The following is a 20,000-nucleotide window of genomic DNA, read 5'->3' on the forward strand; positions in this document are numbered from 1 at the left end:
TTCCGAGATTATTTTGAAGCTTTTATTTAGCTGTCTAGGAGTATTTAAAAGATTAGGTAAGTTCGTTGGTTCTCCCTCAAAATATTGGCGATTCTGACAGTTTTTGATTATAAAAGTTTGTGGTCCTTTGCTGTTCCAATTTGATATGTTATATCGATCCATATGTCATAAAAAGATAAATGAGTACATTATTGTCTTTCAGTTTAGCAAAATAGGGTAATCATATCTGGCGCGGCAAGTATGGGAGATTAATTCGTTGCTGTTTTGCTTGTTTTTTCCCTATCACAGTGCTCGGAATAAATTCTATAAATAAACTAAAACTGAATATTTGTTTCGATATTCAAAGCCAGGGCCCTTTTTTTTTTTTGTCTATAAAAGGTCCATAATTTATTTCCGGTTTATATTTTGCAAGAACACGGGTATTATTCGAGGCCAAATTATCTTTGCACTTAATTATCCATGCATGAAAATAGCATTACTAAAAATTTAATCAGGATTATCGCAGTTTTCTCTAATACCACCAGTCAGGTGGAATGAAATCAGTGACCTCCATATTATCAAAACAAGTCATTTTAAATGCCGAAGGAAAACAATATCAGAATATTTTTATATGCCGTAGAAATCTAAACTGTGAGAGGTAGATAAAAAAAAACATAAATAACAAGGCATGATCCAACCTCCAGCTTACTCGACGCGTGTGCTAAAACCTACATTCAAATACCGCGTTGTTTCACCAACAAAAATGAAAATAAACGTGCTATATTTTATTAGAAATAATTGTTGTATATTGTTTAACATGGACATTATTTATTTTTTTATTTTTATTCAATAGATAAATCATAAAAATCCCATTCTCAAAGTCCTGTATCTTTAACTCAACGCGAAACACCTTTTTCAGAACTTTTTAGGATTTTCCATAGGGCTTTCCTAACCCGCCCGTACCGCCCCCCCCCAAACAAAAACAAGAACAACAAAGTACATTGTAAGCTTACTCCCCGTGTAAACGAAAACTGGGCGTTATTTCTAAGTGAGGACAAACCCTCCCACAGAAAAGAAATGGTTACGTAATTCATTATATAACTTCGAATTCTGGAAGTGAATGGAATAAATTCTGGAAGTGAATGGAATAAAAGACTGAATAAAATAGTTAACGCTCCATTTTGTTGTGACTTCCATAAAACACCTGCGAGATTTCGACCAAGAGAAATCATCTATAAACGCTGTTCAATAATTCTCTCAGTTCCGTCTTTCAGAGAGATAATTCCATATTCTGGAAAACTGGAACAAAGGGTTGACGCTTCATTTTGGAACCAATAGAGATAATGATTAAAGATGTTCTATAATTCTCTCAGTTCCTTCTTCCAGAGAGATAATTCAAAATTATGGAAAACTGGAACAAAAGGGTTGACGCTTCATTTTGGAACCAACAGAGATTAATGATTAAAAGATGTTCTATAATTCTCTCAGTTCCTTCTTCCAGAGAGATAATTCCAAATTCTGGAAAACTGGACAAGAGAGTTGACGCTTCATTTTGGAACCAACAGAGATTAATGATTAAAAGATCTTCTACAATTCTCTCAGTTCCTTCTTCCAGAGAGATAATTCCAAATTCTGGGAAACTGGACAAGAGGGTTGACGCTTCATTTTTGAACCAACAGAGATTAATGATTAAAAGATCTTCTACAATTCTCTCAGTTCCTTCTTCCAGAGAGATCATTCCAAATTCTGGAAAACTGGAAAACTGGACGAGAGGGTTGACGCTTCATTTTGGAACCAATAGAGATTAATGATTAAAAGAAGATGTTTTGCAATTCTCTCATTTCCTTCTTCCAGATTCGCAAACCGACAGGAAAGAAACGTCCGAAAACGACCTCAATTTGAAGACTCTGAAGACGACCATAACCTTTCGTCCAACGCATACGGACAATGGGGTGGAGTACAGTTGTCGCGCCGTCCATCCAGCTCTTGAAGACTCTAATACCCAGATGGTAGCTAAAGTCAGGCTAGATGTCCATTGTAAGTAACTTTGTTATTATTATTATTATTATTATTATTATTATTATTATTATTATTATTATTATTATTATTATTATTAATTATTATTATATGAATACACAGGAAAATTATATTAATGAGAATGAATGAACCACTTGTTCAGACTAACTGCCTAATTGGTGTATATATAGTTAGTCTGCGTACTTCACGGCGGCAGGCTAAATAGCTATAATTGTTATATCAATTGTGTATATCAGAACATAAATTCATATACATGCCCAAACATACGTACATAACACACACACACACACACACACACACACATATATACATATATATATATATATATATATATATATATATATATATATATATATATAATATATATATATATATATATATATTCAACTCAGTCAAGCTAAAAACACACACACACACACACACACACACAAAATTCAAATAATGTAAAAAAAATTCAAAATAATGTCCAACAAATATCTGACCTCTATACTTGTCCACCCTCGTCGCCAGACGAGCCAGGCGCCCCAGAGATCACGGGCTACACCGAAGGGGAAATCGTGAGGGCGGGAGACAGGAAGACCCTAGCGTGCAGGGCGCGGGGCGGAAACCCCCTCCCGGAGGTGTTCTGGTACAAGAACGGCGCCCAGATCGACAAGAACTTCAACAAGCACCGGAACTACGCCGTCAACGAGTACGAGTTCGAGGTCGAGGCGTCGGACAACCTGGCCAAGTACGAGTGCCACGTCATGAACTCGATGACGAAGCAGCCGAAGAAAGCCGAGATTCAGCTGAGGGTCAATTGTGAGTGTTTTTTACTTCCCAATGTAAATAAATCATGGATTTGCTAGGCTTTCAATCACTGTAGGCATTCCTGTGAGGTTCTTCGCCGTTGGGGGTTAGTACCAGTCAGTGCACCTCATGTGCACCAAGGCCCCTAGCTACAACACCTTTTGTTCCTTTTACTGTACCTCCTTTCATATTCTCTTTTTTCCGTCATACTTTCACCCTCTCCTAACAATTATTTCACAGTGTAACTGCTGAGGTTTTCCTCCCGTTACACCTTTGACTGTCAATTTCCGTTTAACGCTGAATGACCTCATAGATCCCAGCGCTTGGCCTATGGCCTAAATTCTATATTCAATCAATTTTAAGGTTGTTCGTGCCGTCCCTTTGGCGCCTAGCTGCGACCCATTCCGTTCCTTTTACTGTGCCTCCTTTCATATTCTCTGTCTTCCATCTTACTTGCCGCCCTCTCCTAACAATTGCTTCGACGGTATCTTTAACGCTGAGTGACCTCATAGGTCCTAGCGCTTGGCCTTGGCCTTAATATTATGTTCCAATTCCAATACTAATTTGTAAGTTTTTAATGAATCAATTGTGGAAAAAGAAGATTAGTTACTGGCAATCAAAGTTCATGAAACAACACCATTAACAACTTTATCCCCATTTACACAATAACAATTCACAGTTTAATTTAGAAATGATTTCTTTCGGGTGTCTCTAACCTTTATTGTTCACATGATATCAAATTTATGACCGTCTGAACAAATGTGTTTCTAGGGCGGGGGCGGGGCGGCCCGCGCGCGAATGACCCTTATGTTCAAACACCATCAAATACCCAAATCCCGTTTTCATTGCCACCATGGTGAAACCACTATCTTTTTCCATTTTTGATTTTCAGATAAGTTCACTACTGTTAAGTTTACCAAATTTTAATCAAATAAGTTATTGTTTTGGTTGAATGACCCTTCATTTGGCAACATCAGTCAATAACTAATCTAAGGTTTTCACCACCATCACCACCATATCGGAATCACCATCTTTTCCCAACTTGCACTTAGCATATAAGTACACCATCAGTCGATCTGCAATGTTGTTAATACGATGTCAGTATAGGGTGAACATCAGTTAACCTCACGAATATTTTCTTCACACGAAGTCGCCGCCTCACAAGTGACCATTTCCGGACCGAGCGAAGTGAAGGTGGGAGACATAATCGCCGTGAGCTGCCTCGCCGAAAATTCGAACCCCCCAGCGGACGTCAATCTGGTTATCAACGGACAGACGCCCCCCGGAGCTACGTCCTCGACGCAGAAGGTGAGGAAAGGTTCGGCAGGTGGAAAGTACGCGAGGGAACGGTGAGAGGGAGAACAAGACAGGTAACACGAGCGAGAGAAATATGTATGCGTGGGTGGTTTAAGACAGAAAGCCGTACAGGTAAAATGACCAGAAGACACTGGCAAAGAAGTGACAGACAGACACAGACAAAGTTCACAAAAGACGGTGAGAAAGGTGAGTGTGAATAGACAGTTTGACAGGCAGTACCGAATAAACAGTAAAACAGATATGCTGACAGTCAGACAGCCTAAAGCTAATCGACAGAATCGACTGAAGTTAATCAAATGGACAGGGGGTAGAAAAAACGTGAAGAAGGTAGAGAAAGACAGATGGGGTAATAGATACAAAAAGAAAAAAAAAATATATGCAGCAAATTGCAACGAAAATTAACGACAGACGATTGCAAAGAAATGCAATGTCATGAAAACAATATCTACGTAAGCGTCGATTTGGAAATATCAGGAATTAATGGTTTGGTGCAGCTAATAAACCTAGTTGGCCCTTTAAATTCATCTTGGAAATGTTCATTTGTTCTCATTTTCGAAGTGAATCTCGCAGTGATAAGGATCCATTTATGATAATGACTGATAAGGAACGTATTATGGCAAGTTCATTTACTTCGCATCTAACCTACAAATTATCAGCAGACGAGAAATGAGTAGCCTCATAATCTGGGGCGGGGGTTGGGGGGCGAGAGGCGGGGGGGGGGGGGGGGGGGGGGGGGTGGGGGGTTTGGTAATCGTGTTATTGGTCATTCGACACCCATAAATGTTGAATGCAGTTTGGAATGTGTAAAAAAAAAAATTGATAAAAACAATAATTTCGATATGTAGAAAAGAAAACGTACACCAGCATGGACTTTAGTTGAGCTCATACTGCCTCGTATTTCAACCATTAACTTATGAATATTTTGTATACTTTATTTGCTATATATTATACCTTTTGGCGTCGATAACCCCTCAGCCTTATCCCGAAATTTTATGTAGAGTCACCAATATCTTTTATATAGGTGAGCTGGACAGTAGGTCAAGCAACGATGCAATGCATTACCAGCCAACACAATTCAACCTCTATTTCGATCATTTATTTATATGTTTATCCATTAATTTATTAATGTTTGAGTTTTTTTAATAACTGATTTCTTCTATTGTATTTTCCATCATCTCCTGTAACTTCTTTCAAATGAACACCACATTCTTTGTAAGCCTGAATTTCAAGCCAATGGCCCTGTAGGCTTGTTCAATATGAATAAGGTTTATTTCCTGGTTAATGATAATAATGATTAAAAAATTTTCAGGTTGATAATGGAGGATGGAACACCATTACAAACCTTACCAGTTACGAAGTTCGACCAATAGATTCAGACTTGACAGTGAACTGCTATGCTCTGAATCAGGCCCTCGGCTCAACCAAGATCGACACAATGGTTATAAGTGTTTTACGTAAGTACAGAGCATAAGACACGGTTATAAGTCTTTTCCGTTGAGTACAGAACATGATAGTTATAAGTCTTTTAAGTTAAGTACAGAACATGAGAAATAGTTATAAGTTTTTTATGTTAAGGCAGAACGTGAAAGTTGATTATAAGCATTACAGATGGTTACAAGTCTATGTTCAGTACAGAACACGAGAGATTGTTATAAATGTCTATTTTAGTATACAGCATAAGAGACAGTTATAAGCCTTTTGCTTTGAGTAGAGAACACGGAAGATGGTTATAATTGCCTTATATTCGGATTAACTACATATTTATATGACGAAACAGGTGCTTATCAATGTCTTAAGTAAGAATCGAACACTGAAGGGTATAAGTGTCTTACGGCACTGTGCAGGGCAGGTAATTAAAGCCTCTCACCTGATTACAGAACGCAATCAGCATCTTACATAAGTACAGAACAACAGGTGTGATGCAACTATAAATTACATAAAACTATAATACACAGTAGTTATGATTACTTTCCTGACTTAGGAAATCACATGAAATTATCGGCGGTGCGTCGTGCTGAACTAGACTTGAAAAAAAATAAAAATAATTGAAAATTATCCTGAGATAACCACGAACGAAAAGTTAAATTTCAATTATAACGCTAGATTATAGTGGTAGCCCTTTTCATTTGCAGTTGGATATACGTTTCACGGTGCTGGATAAAACGAGAAACATTAAAAGTGCCAGTTCTGAGAATCTCTTTGGTTAAAAAAAAAAATTAATAAAAATCTCATAATGCAGCATTGGTATAATGGTTTTTCCCACTCTTTCCTTTCATTTATATTTAGTCTAGAACGATACGCTCCTACGCCATTATAAAGAAATAATACAGAGTAGTAAATGAGAACTTTTTTTTTTTAATAATGAAAATAAAATGATAATAAAACTACACTTTAGATTAAAGGATGGTTTAGACGAAATCTGCTTTCCACATATTCATAACCTAACCCTTAAGCATCCAATGGAGATAAGAGACCTGATATGGAACCCTGGACTCCGAGCAAAATATTAATCAAAAATGTATTTTTGACTCATGCAGGACCTCCCGAACCGCCCACCATCTTGGGATACGAACCAGGCCGAAGGCTTCGAAAAGATGACCCTCAGAGGCTGACCTGCATAAGCAACGGCGGCAACCCTCTGGCGACCCTGCAGTGGTTCAAGGGCACGCAGGAACTCCAGGCGGATACCCGCCACGAAGGCGGTTCGGCCATCTCCGAGCTGAACATCTCCTTGGACGAGTCCGACAACGGAGCAGAGTACAGATGCGAGGCGACGAATCCCGCTTCCCCGACGCCGCTTATCAACTCGACGATACTGCATGTTATGTGTATGTAATCCCCTTTTCTCTCTCTCTCTCTCTCTCTATCTCTGTTTCTCTCTCTCTCTCTCTCTGAGTTACCTCGTATTTTTCCGTCATGCGATATCTTTCCCAAATCCATGTTGTCTGAATGAAAGTTAATTTTGAAATACTTTGTGATTCTCTCTCTCTCTCTCTCTCTCTCTCTCTCTCTCTCTCTCTCTCTCTCTCTAAATATGTAGGTGTTGCTTATGCATCCTGATCTCCTCAGAGCAGACATAACTGCATATAGCTTATCCGGATAACATTCAAATGAAACAGATAACATAAACAAAACAAGAAGAAACCACATAAATGAAGTAACAAAAATCCTTTAACCTCATAAAAATCATTCTTCTGTATTTTCTTTTTCGGGAAAACGCAGTTCCCCCTTCAGGAGTGAAGGTGAAGACTCGCCCTCGGCCAATCAAGGCGGACTCACAAGCGACGCTCATCTGCGAATCGGCCTCCAGCAACCCCATGGCTAATGTCACCTGGTGGAGGAGCGGCTTCGAGGTCGACCACGGGGACATCGAGGTCAAGCCTGGCCAATACGGAGGACACACCACCAAGTAAATATTAGGGTTTCTGAAAGCAAACTTTATCGGCTAAGGTTTGCCACTTGGGGCAAGCCTATCTGGAAGTTTCAGTTCGATAAAAATGGAGAGCTTATAACTGGCATACTGTAATGCAAGTCAGGCTTCACCATATGGATCTATACCCCCAAAAGTATCCCTAGTAACAATGCATAATGCTGTATAAAGCCATCAACTATGACCGGCAGCTCTCCAGTTGCTCACCAGATGAGGTAGGGTGAGGATACGTCCCATCGGCCTGGAAACCGCTGCCAGATGCACGATCCATGGCTAACCTTACCCTTAAATAAAATAAAAACTACTGAGGCAAGAGGGTTGCAATTTGGTATGTTTGATGATTGTAGGGTGGACGATCAAAACAGCAATTTGCAGTCCTCTAGCCTCAGTAGTTTTTTTTAGATCTGAGGGCGGACAGAAAACTAAAAGAAATCTATACGTTGTTTAATAGGGATAAGCTTTGCCCATAAAAGGTCAAACCTTGCCAATATGTTCACTGCAAGAGGGATTACCAATATCTATTGAAAAAGCTTCAGAATAAACATTATGTTGAAAATAGACATTATGTTGAAAATAAACCTCATTACGAAGATTCTGATGCCAATTATTTCTTGCGATTGCGATGCCATTGCTCTTATTGAAAGATTATTGGTATTGGAGCGTTATTTTTGAAAGCGAGGTCGCCGAAGCTGATTCATTTATCTCTTTGATCCCACAGACACTCGGTGCGAATCAATGTAACAGCGCAAGATGACGGGGCTGTCTTCACCTGCCAGGCTGATAACAGAGTTGGACCGACGACGCACGATGCTGTAACGCTGAGTGTCCGATGTGAGTGCTTGCCAATTGTCTGCTTTTTGTTATTGGATAGCGTTGCCGTTTTCTTGTGTGATGAAAGCCTTTAGATCTTTACATTTTTTTTCCACTTTTCTACTTCAAATGTATGTTTTTTTTTATTTGAGTATTTTTTTTTAAATAGTGTTTGATCTTGTAATCAACATTGATTTTATTTTTATTTTTGGTAGTCTTTTTGTTATTGGTTAGCGTTGCCGTTTTCTTGTGTGATGAAATCTGCCTTTAGATCTTTACAGTTTTTCCAGTTTTCTACTTCAAATGTATGTTTTTTTTTTTTTAGTATTGTAAATAGTGTTTGATCTCGTAATCAACATTGATTTTATTTTTTATTTTGGTAGTCTTCTCTTTTCTAATTTCATAATCAAGTGGCTTTCTTTTATATATAGTTTGAGAACCTTATGCGGATCATTGTAGTCTCGTGGCGCTGTATATCTATTTTGTTTCTATAGTGAACTATTTTTGAGTTTGAAATTCCTGAATATCATTTTCCTTTTAACAAAGGCTGGAGCGATGAAAAATTATACATACCCTATCCATTACCAAGCCTGAGGAAAATGCAACGGAACACCGAAGTAAAAGTTATTTAATGCCCATTTTTTTATATATTTATTTATATATTTTGATTTTTTTTCTTTTAATTTTCTTTTTAGTTTAAGAGTCGTAACAGACTTACTGGTATATTTTCCATTTGGATTTTAATCCGAAAGGACGGGTAACCTAATTTTGAAATAATTATACTCAGACTGAAATGAAATATGTTACAAGTTTTTACGGAGTCAAATTGACTGACCTTCTACTGAGAGACCCTAACGTCATTTCCTATCCAAGGCTACAGAGAGAAAGAAGAAAGCAAGAGAGCAGGAGGGAAACACAAAAGGTTGGAGACGTGTTAAAAAAAAAGTGTATTAGTTTCAAAATGCTTGTCTACATATCTTACTTTTTGACGAATATTGGTTTCCTGTTGATTTTTTGAAGATGGTACCTGGCTTTTTTTTTTTTTTTTTTTTTTTTTTTTTTTTTTTTTTTTTACCAAACACAAAACCTTCAATGCTACGAAACGCGACCGAATATCAAATTTTCAGTGCTATGTATTCTCCAGTAACCAACATTGCAATATTATTATAAGTATAATATGGTCAAAAACAGATATATATCGTGCCGTTTAAGGCGACGGAAAACATTTTGCTAGGCCATAAAAAAAAAACCTACGAAATTTATGATATGCAAACGCCCAGCCATTGTGACATCTTCCGTCGCTCTCAGATTCACATTCTCAAGTATCTTCGAGGAGGTTACAGAACTGGTGGGGGGGGTGGGGGGGGGTGGGGGGGGGGGTAGGTGGGCGTAGAATCTGACGTGCGTGCCTTCTCAGAATTTAATATCACACGCGAATCTGAGAATATGAATGCTCCCGGAATTCAAAGAAGATTTAAAATATTCATTTATTTCATCTCTCATACCTTTCCATTGCTCGTTATGGCGAATAATATTGCCTGGTGTTATGGCTAAGGCGCTCTCCTTCAAGCAAAGCACACCCGCAAATATTTTAATATGGAGGAATGTTTCTCACAAGACTTTTCTTCCTCTTTTGTTCCGTTTTTTTTTTTTTTTTTTTTTTTTTTTTTTTTTTTTTTACCCGTTTCACTTTTTCTCGGTGGTTATCTATCCTTTCATAAACAATTTTCAGTGGTGAATTTAAATAGATGTCGGCTGTAACCATGACGTATTAAATCGTGCTGTGCCCATATAATTCACATTGGCAATCTAAAGTGAATATTACAAAATACGTAGCTATAAAAGGAAGACACATCATACGGGAAACTGAACGCAATTATGAATGAAAATGGTTTTGTTTATATTTATTTACTCCTCTTGAGACGACAGAAAACTTAAACGAATTAGCTTGCATTTACTGCTATTCCAGTAACTTTGCTCATTATAATTCAACAAAAGTGAAGTATATCTCGAGTAATTATGAGAGAGGCATTAATCATAAGTCATCAGACGCGACCTATTCAGACATAAGCCTTAGAATCTAATCTACACACGTTTTAAGTAACAGTTTTTGGTGAAATATCATCTTAGGCATGATAGGGTCTTAAGTATTCACAGTCTTGGCGATGAAGAACCAGCCTTTTCTTTTAATTGGCACAAAGAAGCTCTAAGCCCTTTCATCTTCTGCCTCTCTCTCTCTCTCTCTCTCTCTCTCTCTCTCTCTCTCTCTCTCTCTCTCGTTGGGTTGGAGCTAATCTACATGTAATCTACTTCGAATCCTCCAGTCCGGACTTCAATCCAGCGAAGTCCTTTTCACTTGGTACTCCAGCCTAGGCCTACCGCCTCAGGGAGTATATCTTGAAGCCTTCGTCTCCTCTTTATTTCAAATTATCTGATCTGAACTTTCAGCATTATGAAGTACCTGGGCGTGTTTCGCTGCCTTCATTTTCTGTTTTTAATCATAATCTCAAGTTTTCAGGTCTGGAGCTCTCTGTCTTTTCTAATGGTTATTCCAGATCTTCTAACCTGGACATGAAAGTCTACGGACTCTCTCTCTCTCTCTCTCTCTCTCTCTCTCTCTCTCTCTCTCGCCTCTTCCTCCTCTCAGTGTTTATCTCTTTTCCAGGTACTCTAGTGAGAACTTCCATACCCATGGAACCCCTATCACTCTTTCCATTTTTCTTCTTATTCCAGGAGTTCCTAAAATGGGTTTCCTGTTCCTTCAACGCCTCAGCTTTTATATTTATTTCACAAACTTCAAAAGTGGGCGTCCAATCCTGTCACATCCTTCACTTTTAAGACTATTCCAGACACTGCCGCTTAAGCTGAACTTCCATTCCTACATGGTCCTTCCACTTTTATCCATATTCCAGGAACTTCTGTTCCTTTCACAGTCCCCATTTTTTATCGCTATTCCAGACCCTGAACATTGAACTAAACTTCCACAGCTATGCAGTCGCCCCACTTTTATCCATATTCCAGAATTGTATCGCCTTTCCAGACCCTGTAGACTGAACTGAACTTCATAATTATGTAGTTCCTCCCACCTCCTCCACGTTTATCCAAATTCCAGAATTTTAAAAAAGAACTTCCCTTCCCTTTCACATCTTCCACGTTTATCACCTGTCTACTTTTATCTGCATTCCAGTTCCTCCAGTCTGGAAATCCAGCCCCAAAGATTCCATGGACGTATCCGAAGGCGAGAACGTGGTCGTGAACGTCAGCGCCGTGGGAAATCCCAACAGCATCACGTACATCTGGAAACGCTACGACGAGGTCGTCATGTCTGGGAGCTTCCTGAACATATCCTCGGTGACGAAGGACCAGGCCGGGTTTTACACAGTCGAAGCCACCAACGAAGAGGGGACCTCAGTCAAGAATATCTCCATCAACGTCAAGTGTAAGTGGAAAAGTAAAAGGCAGCTTCGAGTGGAGGGTCACAGGAGAATTAATTTTATGTTATATAGTTTCAATTTTTTTTAACTTTCTGCTACAAACGATGACCATTTTTTACCTTTTTGGGAATACGACGGGTGGGCCTTGGGTGTGGCTGAATATGTTATGCACAAAATTTATTATTATTATTATTATTATTATTATTATTATTATTATTATTATTATTATTATTCAAAATATGAACCCTATTCATATGGAACAAGCCCCTTTGGGGCCACTGACTTTAAATTCAACTTTTGAAAAAATATGGTGTTCACTCGAAAGAAGTAACAGAAAATAATGTGAAATACAAAAAGAGGAGATCAATCACTAGAAAAACAGATTAACTAAGAAATCAATCTATAAATATAAATGTAAGTAAAATATTAAAATACACGTTGATTATATTAGGGTAGTGATGTATTATAATGCACACACATTTATACATACATACATACACACACACACACACACACACACACACACACACACACACATATATATATATATATATATATATATATATATATATATATATATATATATATATTGTGTTTGTGTGTTTGCAATACAGTGCATTATTACCCTAATACAGTTCAACTTGTATTTTAATATTTTACTTTAATTTCTATTTATCTATTAATCTGTTAATTATTCTGTTTCTCTAATAACTGACCATCTCTTTCTGTATTCCTCATACATATAGTACATACCCACACAATCCTCCCCTCCCAATACTGAGCGATCCATCTTCTTTCCTATCAGATGCCCCCACCATCGTGGACGTCACGGGGGGTCGGAATCTTACCCAGGGGGAGACAGTGACGCTCCTTTGCAAGGCGGATGCGTCGCCCTCGCCGGAGATCAAGTGGCAGAGGGAGGGCTACAACTTCTCCAAGGCCCACCACGAAAAGAGTCCCACGAAGGTAAGCGAAGGAGAATTCAATGAAGAACGGGTTTAAAGCGAGGGAAAAAAATGATTTAAATTGATTTCATCGCAAGCAAAGAAGTGCTTTATGAACGATAGTCTCCAGTATATGTAGAATTTAATCATGGAAAGTTTAAGGAGAGGAAGAAATTGATTTATATTGATTTTATCGCAAGAACGGAAGTGCTTTAAGAACGATAGTCTCCAGTATATGTAGAGTTGAATGACAGAAAGTTTAAATAGGGGAAAAGTTTTATTCAAATTGATTTCATCGCAAGCAAAGAAGTGCTTTATGAGCGATAGTCTCCAGTATATATAGAATTTAATTATGGAACGTTTAAAGAGAAGAAAAAATTGATTTAAATTAATTTTATCGTAAGCAAAGAAATGGTTTATGAATACCATAGTCTGCAGGATACACGGATAACAAGCACAGTAGAATTCAATGATGAACAATTTAAAGTGAGGAAGAAATTGATTAAAAAGAATCTCACGGAAAACAAAGAAGTGAATTTAGAAAGATATATTCTCCAGGACATTTGGATAACAAGAAAAGTATAAGTGAATGACGACAGTCTAAAGGAAGGAAAAATGAGTGAAAATTCATTTAATGGTAAGGAAAAGACGAAGTGTATAATGAGCGATTCAGTCTCCCGGATATGTGAATAGTAAGAAAAAGCAAAATTGAATGATGAACAGTTTACGGGGAAGAAGAAATTCACAAAAAATAAAATGAGTGATAAGCAAAGATGAAGTTTGTTGAGTGGACAGCTTCCAGTATAAAAATAACGGACATAAGATAAGTAAATGATGCATAAAGTCAAACTGAATGACAAGCAATTTATAGGGAAGACGAAATTGGTGAAAATGAATCTTGAGGCATGCAAAGATGAAGTGCATTTTGGAAGCAGGTTCCACTATAAAAAAAAAAAAAAAAAGATAAAGCAGAAATGGCTGATGAATAAATTGTATGTTAAGTACGAAGATATGGATAAAAAGGAACTGTGAGATAAAATGCAATAAAGGAGACAGTTAAAGGTGAATTCTGAAAGATGGAAAGCGGAACAAAAGCAACATAACTCAACGGCAGCAAGAAATGGTTTAGATGAAAATGAACCGGCGTGAAGAGGGTAAGATAACTTAATAAAATGCAAGTGAAAGTGAATATTACACAAAGACCGGGAAGAAGCACTGGATGACACGGAGATGTGAAAAAAGGTGCAATAAAAATGATTTAAGCTGCCAGTTTGGAGGACGCGTGAAATATAGATGAACTGAATAAAGGGAAGAAAGATGGGGAGTATGAATGACATCAAGATGAAATCAGCTAAGAGATGTGGAGAATTGATAAAATGAAAGACTCAGTAAATACCCTGAAAAGCAAGGGAATTGGATTATATTAGGATGACCTGAGTGAATGGAATGCAAATTGAATCAAATGGAAGCCTTGGATCGAGTTTGAATTCGCTGAATGAGGATAAAGACCCCAAATATATAGATTAAACCGAAAGGTATAAGGAACTGACAAAGTCATTGAGATACGTAAGGCATGAGTCATCGAAATAAGGAAATGGATTTAAAAGAAAGGAGTTAACATAAGGAAGAATTGGTGGAATAAAAGAGTAAGCGAAAGCATTAAAACAGGGGATATGAGTCAGAAGATTGATGTAATAGGAAGACTTCATCATTGCCACAGTTAAAGGTTCACTAATAATTTAGCTTATATTGAAATAAAAGAGCTACTACCCTCTCCAGGAGAATATTAATGGGCTGATGCTCTAAAAATGGAAATAAATACAGTATTCATTACTGTTAATTAAGCAGATCGTCAATAATTAGAATAATTTACCAGATAATGATATGACGCTGGAAGTCAACTTAATATTTTATGATAATTACTTTTTCATTAGTTCGTGTCTTTTTTTACAGATACCAAATCATGATAAAATAAAAAGGGAATTATGTAAATAAAAATATAATTAATTTGTTAGTTGTTTATCTTCATGGCTAATGGCAAAATGACATGGAGTTATAAATATAGTATAATAAATACAGTGGTATCTGTCATCTATGCATGTACGTAACTAATGGTAAATTAATATGTTATAATTAAAAGTATAATAAATATAATATAATCTGTTATCTACGGTATTAATCTGTAATGCATGCTCGTAAGTAATGGCAAAACAATAGGGAGTTATAATTAAAAATGTAGTAAATACAACATTTAATTGTCATCTACATCTATCTACGGTCGCGCCTCATGGCGAAACGATATGGTAACCGAAATTCTTTTATTCTCTTACAGGACCTCATGGGGCTGACTATTAAAAATGTGACTTTCGAGGACACTGGCGTCTTCACGTGCGTGGCCACCAATGGCATCGGGGAGCCAGCGACAGCTAATGCCACCATAGTCGTCAAACGTGAGTAAGATGGGCAAATCATCGATCTTTTCTACTGGCGTTTCGTGTCCGTCATGTTGCTCTCAATAAGGCTGTGTGAGGGTTGCTTGTCTTATACCAAAGTTTTCGTGTATGTATGTATGTATGTATGTATGAATGTATACGTATATATATATCTCTTTCGGTAAGTCAGCAGATGTTCAAATATTGAAATTACATTTTCATTTCTTGCACTTTTCCCAAAGGTATCGAGTCGGAAAAGATTATAATTTCAAACACGTAAAAAAAAAAATCTTACAACGGAATGAATATGATATATATATATATATATATATATATATATATCATATATATATATATATATATATATATATATATATTTTAATACACACACACACACGCATATATATATATATATATAATATATATATATATATATATATATATAATAATACATATATATATATATATTCACACTCCTTTGTAAGATTTTATTTTTACGTGTTTGAAATTATAATCTTTTCCGACTCGATACCTTTGGAAAAGTGCAAGAAATGAAAAATGTAATTTCAATATTTGAACATCTGCTGACTTATATATATATATATATATATATATATATATATTATATATATATATTATATAATATATATATATATATATATATATATATATATAAAGTAAGAAATAAGAAATATTAATAACAATATAGTTACTCGTCTTTGGATTTGCACCGCCTGGAACCTTCGTTACATATAAATTTATTATCGCAAACTATAGCCAAAATTCCAAATGAATGTAAACGATTATTTCTACACGTTCAAAAATTAAACAAGAAGAAAAAAAAGGGAAAACATAATTAAATAAAAATGAATAAATAACATCCTCCGAGAAGACTACATTTCCCCGTACCTTTAAGCATAAAGAGGACTACCCTTACTGATTACTTTTTTCTTTATGCCTCTTAATCCTATCTTCAATGTATTTTTACCTACCGAGTGACGTCATCTTCACCCGGATGAAAAACATATTATTTTATGGACTCTTTGCTCGCGCTAATTCCGCCCCAGGCCTCGAAAGTCTAGCTTTCAGAATGCACAACAGGCCTATCCCAGGAATGCTGCGGTAGCATTACTCAGACCGTGGTTTTTATTTGCATACTCATGAGGATATTGTTAGAACGAATAAAGAATATTTATTAAAGCAGCAAGATAGTACGAAATATTAGATGACGTATAATTTTTTTCTTTAACGATTTGCCAGTAAGTTCTTATAAGAAATAAAGAATGTATTTAGCAGTGTATTTTTTTTTTATTTCTGTACTGATTCTGGCAAAAGAAAACATGATGAAAAAATGCTAAACTTCACAGGAAAAAAGATACTAAAAATATTATGTATTGCATTGGTCATTTCATATATGTCAATCTTGGTCTATGAGTGCATTATTTTCTATAAAAGTTGGTGATTAAAAAAAACACTAATAACCTAATATTTGTTGTAGACTTTTAATGATACGAAATTCAGAAAAATAAATTGTAACCTAGCAAGAGAGAGAGAGAGAGAGAGAGAGAGAGAGAGAGAGAGAGAGAGAGAGAATTTCAAAATAGATTAAACCATGAAGAGAGTTATAGAACCTTATCTTAGAAGAGGGAAGCTGGGGAACCAGAAGAAAGAAGGAAAATCCGAAGTTCTGTAAAACAGGGTGCAAAAGCAATCGCCCAGCACTATTCGTATTGTAATTTCTACACAGAACATTTTCCGATTTCAGTTCATTCTATTTCATTTCTCTCTTTCCTGTTTTCGTCAATGACACTGCAGATTCCGCTCGGTCCCAAAGCACAAGCTATTCTTAGTGCTAACCGTGGAGACTGCAAGTAATCTGACACATAAACGCCGGAGATGGAGATGGAGAAAAGGTGCAAGAACCTATTCTCGCAGCAATAAAAATTATGGTTGTGGAAGATATATCAGGAGAAGGAGGCTGTTTTAAGAAGCCTGGCGTTACGTGTTCATAAATCAGTGGTTCACGATATCATCAGCATGTCAATGAGACCTTACCAATAGCCAAGAACTGTGCTGCCATAAGGCTAAGGTTATTCTAGGTAGGAAAATACTGACTAAGGTGTAAGATGAAATTGACACAGCATAGACCTCAAAAGAGCAAGGATTTGAGCTGGCATAAGGCCAGCACACTGTTTCTACAACATCAACAACAACAGTAATGATTACTGTGGAAGACTGAACTGAACCAAAAGTCTAAAAAAAAAAAAAAAAAATTATCATTAAGCTAAATAAATAGGGGACAAATGTATTGGCAGACTAGTTACCACTTCAGCATCAAAAGGCTTTTCCCAATTATTTGAATATATATATATATATATATATATATATATATATATATATAATATATATATATATTATATATAATATATAATATATATATATTATTCTATTATATATACGTATATATGATATATATATATATATATAATATATATATATATATATATTATATATATATATATATTCATATATATATATATATATATAATATATATATATATATTCATATCTATATATATATATATATATCTATATCTCTTATATATCTATATATATAATATATATATATTATATATATATATATATAGATATATATAATATATATATATATATATATATATATATATATATATATATTATATATATATATATACTATATATATATATATAGATATATATTTATATATATATTATATATTATATATATATATAATATATATATATATATATCTATATATTATATATATATATATATATATATATCTATATATATATATATATATATATATATTTCCCATTACACCACCATATTTTGTCTTTTTGACTTTTCATAAAATTTTGGAGGCCTTACTTGTCATCTTGAAAGTCTCTGTAAGTTCCACTCGTAGTTTGTGAATTTACCCGTCTACATTTTTTTTTTTTTTAATGTGGATCCACTTACGTTTATTTGCTTTTTCTTTTCATGCATATGATGTGCTGAATCATCCCAGCTTGGCATGTGGCCAAGGGGTATATTAAGATTGTATATTCATTCCTTAATTTTTTGTTTTATCATGATAATCCCTCGACTGTAATCAAAATAGTTTCCTGAATTTTTATTTCTGTCTTAACATTTCCCCCTCATAATTATGTACCCAACTTAAATTATCTCTCGTCTTTTTTTTCATATGCATTTAACAAACAAACAGACAAACAAATAAACCATTGTGGGAAATCATAACAAGACCACCATCATCAACATCATCATCAACGAAGGCAATGAGCCAAAGAGTCCGGCACGAGCTGACTAATTTGGAGAGCTGACCAAACTTTTGTTATTTCCGTTACATGTATCTGGCGATAACTAATTGGGAGTCGGGACCTGCGTGACTGTATCGCATAAGACCAACGACAAAGGATGCCCGAAGTGAGAGAATTTAGAATTTAGTCGTTTCGCTTTGCTTGGGTGAACAGTAGTTCTGGAAACGATTCTGGAAACGCGTCGAGGTCAGGGAGAGGAGAACAGCGGTTTCCATAACGTCTCGTCGATTGGGTGAACAGTAATTCTGGAAACTGTCCTGCGGAGAGGAACTTGAAAAATAGATTCCCATACCTTGGATTAATAGTAATCCCGATACTGTTTCATTGAAGGGAAACTTTTAGAACGATTTTTCGTATTCTCCATTACTACTTACCAATAGCCAGAGCTGTGTAGCACAAGAGAACTAAAGGAAAAGATTTTTCCTAATTCCCCGTGACTTGAGTGGAATAGTATTCCAGAACTGTCATACGAGGCAGCGCAGAAAATTTTCCCATTATTATTATTATTATTATTATTATTATTATTATTATTATTATTATTATTCAGAGGATGAACCATATTCATAAGTAACAAGCTTACAAGGGCCACTGACTTGAAATTCAAGCTTCCAAAGAATATGGTGCTCAAATCGAAAGAAGTAACAGAAGTTAATGAGAAATACAGAAAAGGGCGATCAGTTATTAGAACAGCAAATGCAATAAAAAAATCAATAAATAAATAAAAATGTAAGTAAAATATTAAAATACGAGTTGAATTGTATTAGGGTAGTAATGACTCCGATCAAAACCTTAGTCGTTGTCATTTGTGAGGACCAATGAGAAATGGAATAAGGCTTCATTTCAATAAATTTCCAGTCTTTACATGAACCCTCATTCTGGAAGTCATAAAACGCGACTGATGAAAAATGAAAAAGTCAAATTTAATGTTTTCCCATTTCATGAATAAAATAATTGAGATCATGCGAAAAGGTTTACGGGCAGTGTGTCAGTGTGTGTGTGTGTCTGTCTACATGTGTTTGTAAATGGAAATGTATTCAACACATTTGTATCCAGAACTCGAGGCTTATATATATTTCTTTTTATACATTTGGACTTTTCTGGAATTCAGTTTTTAACCAAAGATGATCTTCTTTCTTATTTCTCAAGTTACTCGGGTCTATTTTTCATCAAAGCATTTTTTTTTAATCATCTAAACTTTCTTTTTCCACCTCGTCTGAGATCAAAGCAAAATCTATGTTCCAACTTTACTTTCGTATAATTTCTAATTGTCAAGGGAAAGTAGCTTTTATAAAATTTTGACGGTTTTCCCTATTATCTTTGACATCACAGTTAGTTATACCGGTAGTTTATGAATTCACCAGTCCACATATTTCATCAATATTGGGATTTTATACAGTCTCAATGGGGGTCCAGATTCATTAATGTAATCTATTTCTGATGCATATCATGTCCTGAATCATCTCAGCCT

General features: G+C 35.7%; 1 protein-coding gene across 1 annotated transcript in view; it reads left to right on the plus strand.

Moving 5' to 3' along the window:
• The window catches only part of LOC135226583 (nephrin-like), a 125,686-nt gene that overhangs the window by 82,219 nt on the left and 23,467 nt on the right, over positions 1 to 20,000 (plus strand). Inside the window, 10 exon segments of the mRNA XM_064266270.1 lie at positions 1,834 to 2,016; positions 2,527 to 2,817; positions 3,956 to 4,113; positions 5,432 to 5,576; positions 6,660 to 6,950; positions 7,345 to 7,531; positions 8,271 to 8,383; positions 11,550 to 11,801; positions 12,602 to 12,762; positions 15,073 to 15,190. Coding sequence (XP_064122340.1) covers positions 1,834 to 2,016; positions 2,527 to 2,817; positions 3,956 to 4,113; positions 5,432 to 5,576; positions 6,660 to 6,950; positions 7,345 to 7,531; positions 8,271 to 8,383; positions 11,550 to 11,801; positions 12,602 to 12,762; positions 15,073 to 15,190 — 1,899 coding nt within the window.

Source organism: Macrobrachium nipponense, chromosome 14 (genome assembly GCF_015104395.2).
Source record: "Macrobrachium nipponense isolate FS-2020 chromosome 14, ASM1510439v2, whole genome shotgun sequence".
NCBI classification, from domain to species: Eukaryota; Metazoa; Arthropoda; class Malacostraca; order Decapoda; family Palaemonidae; genus Macrobrachium; species Macrobrachium nipponense.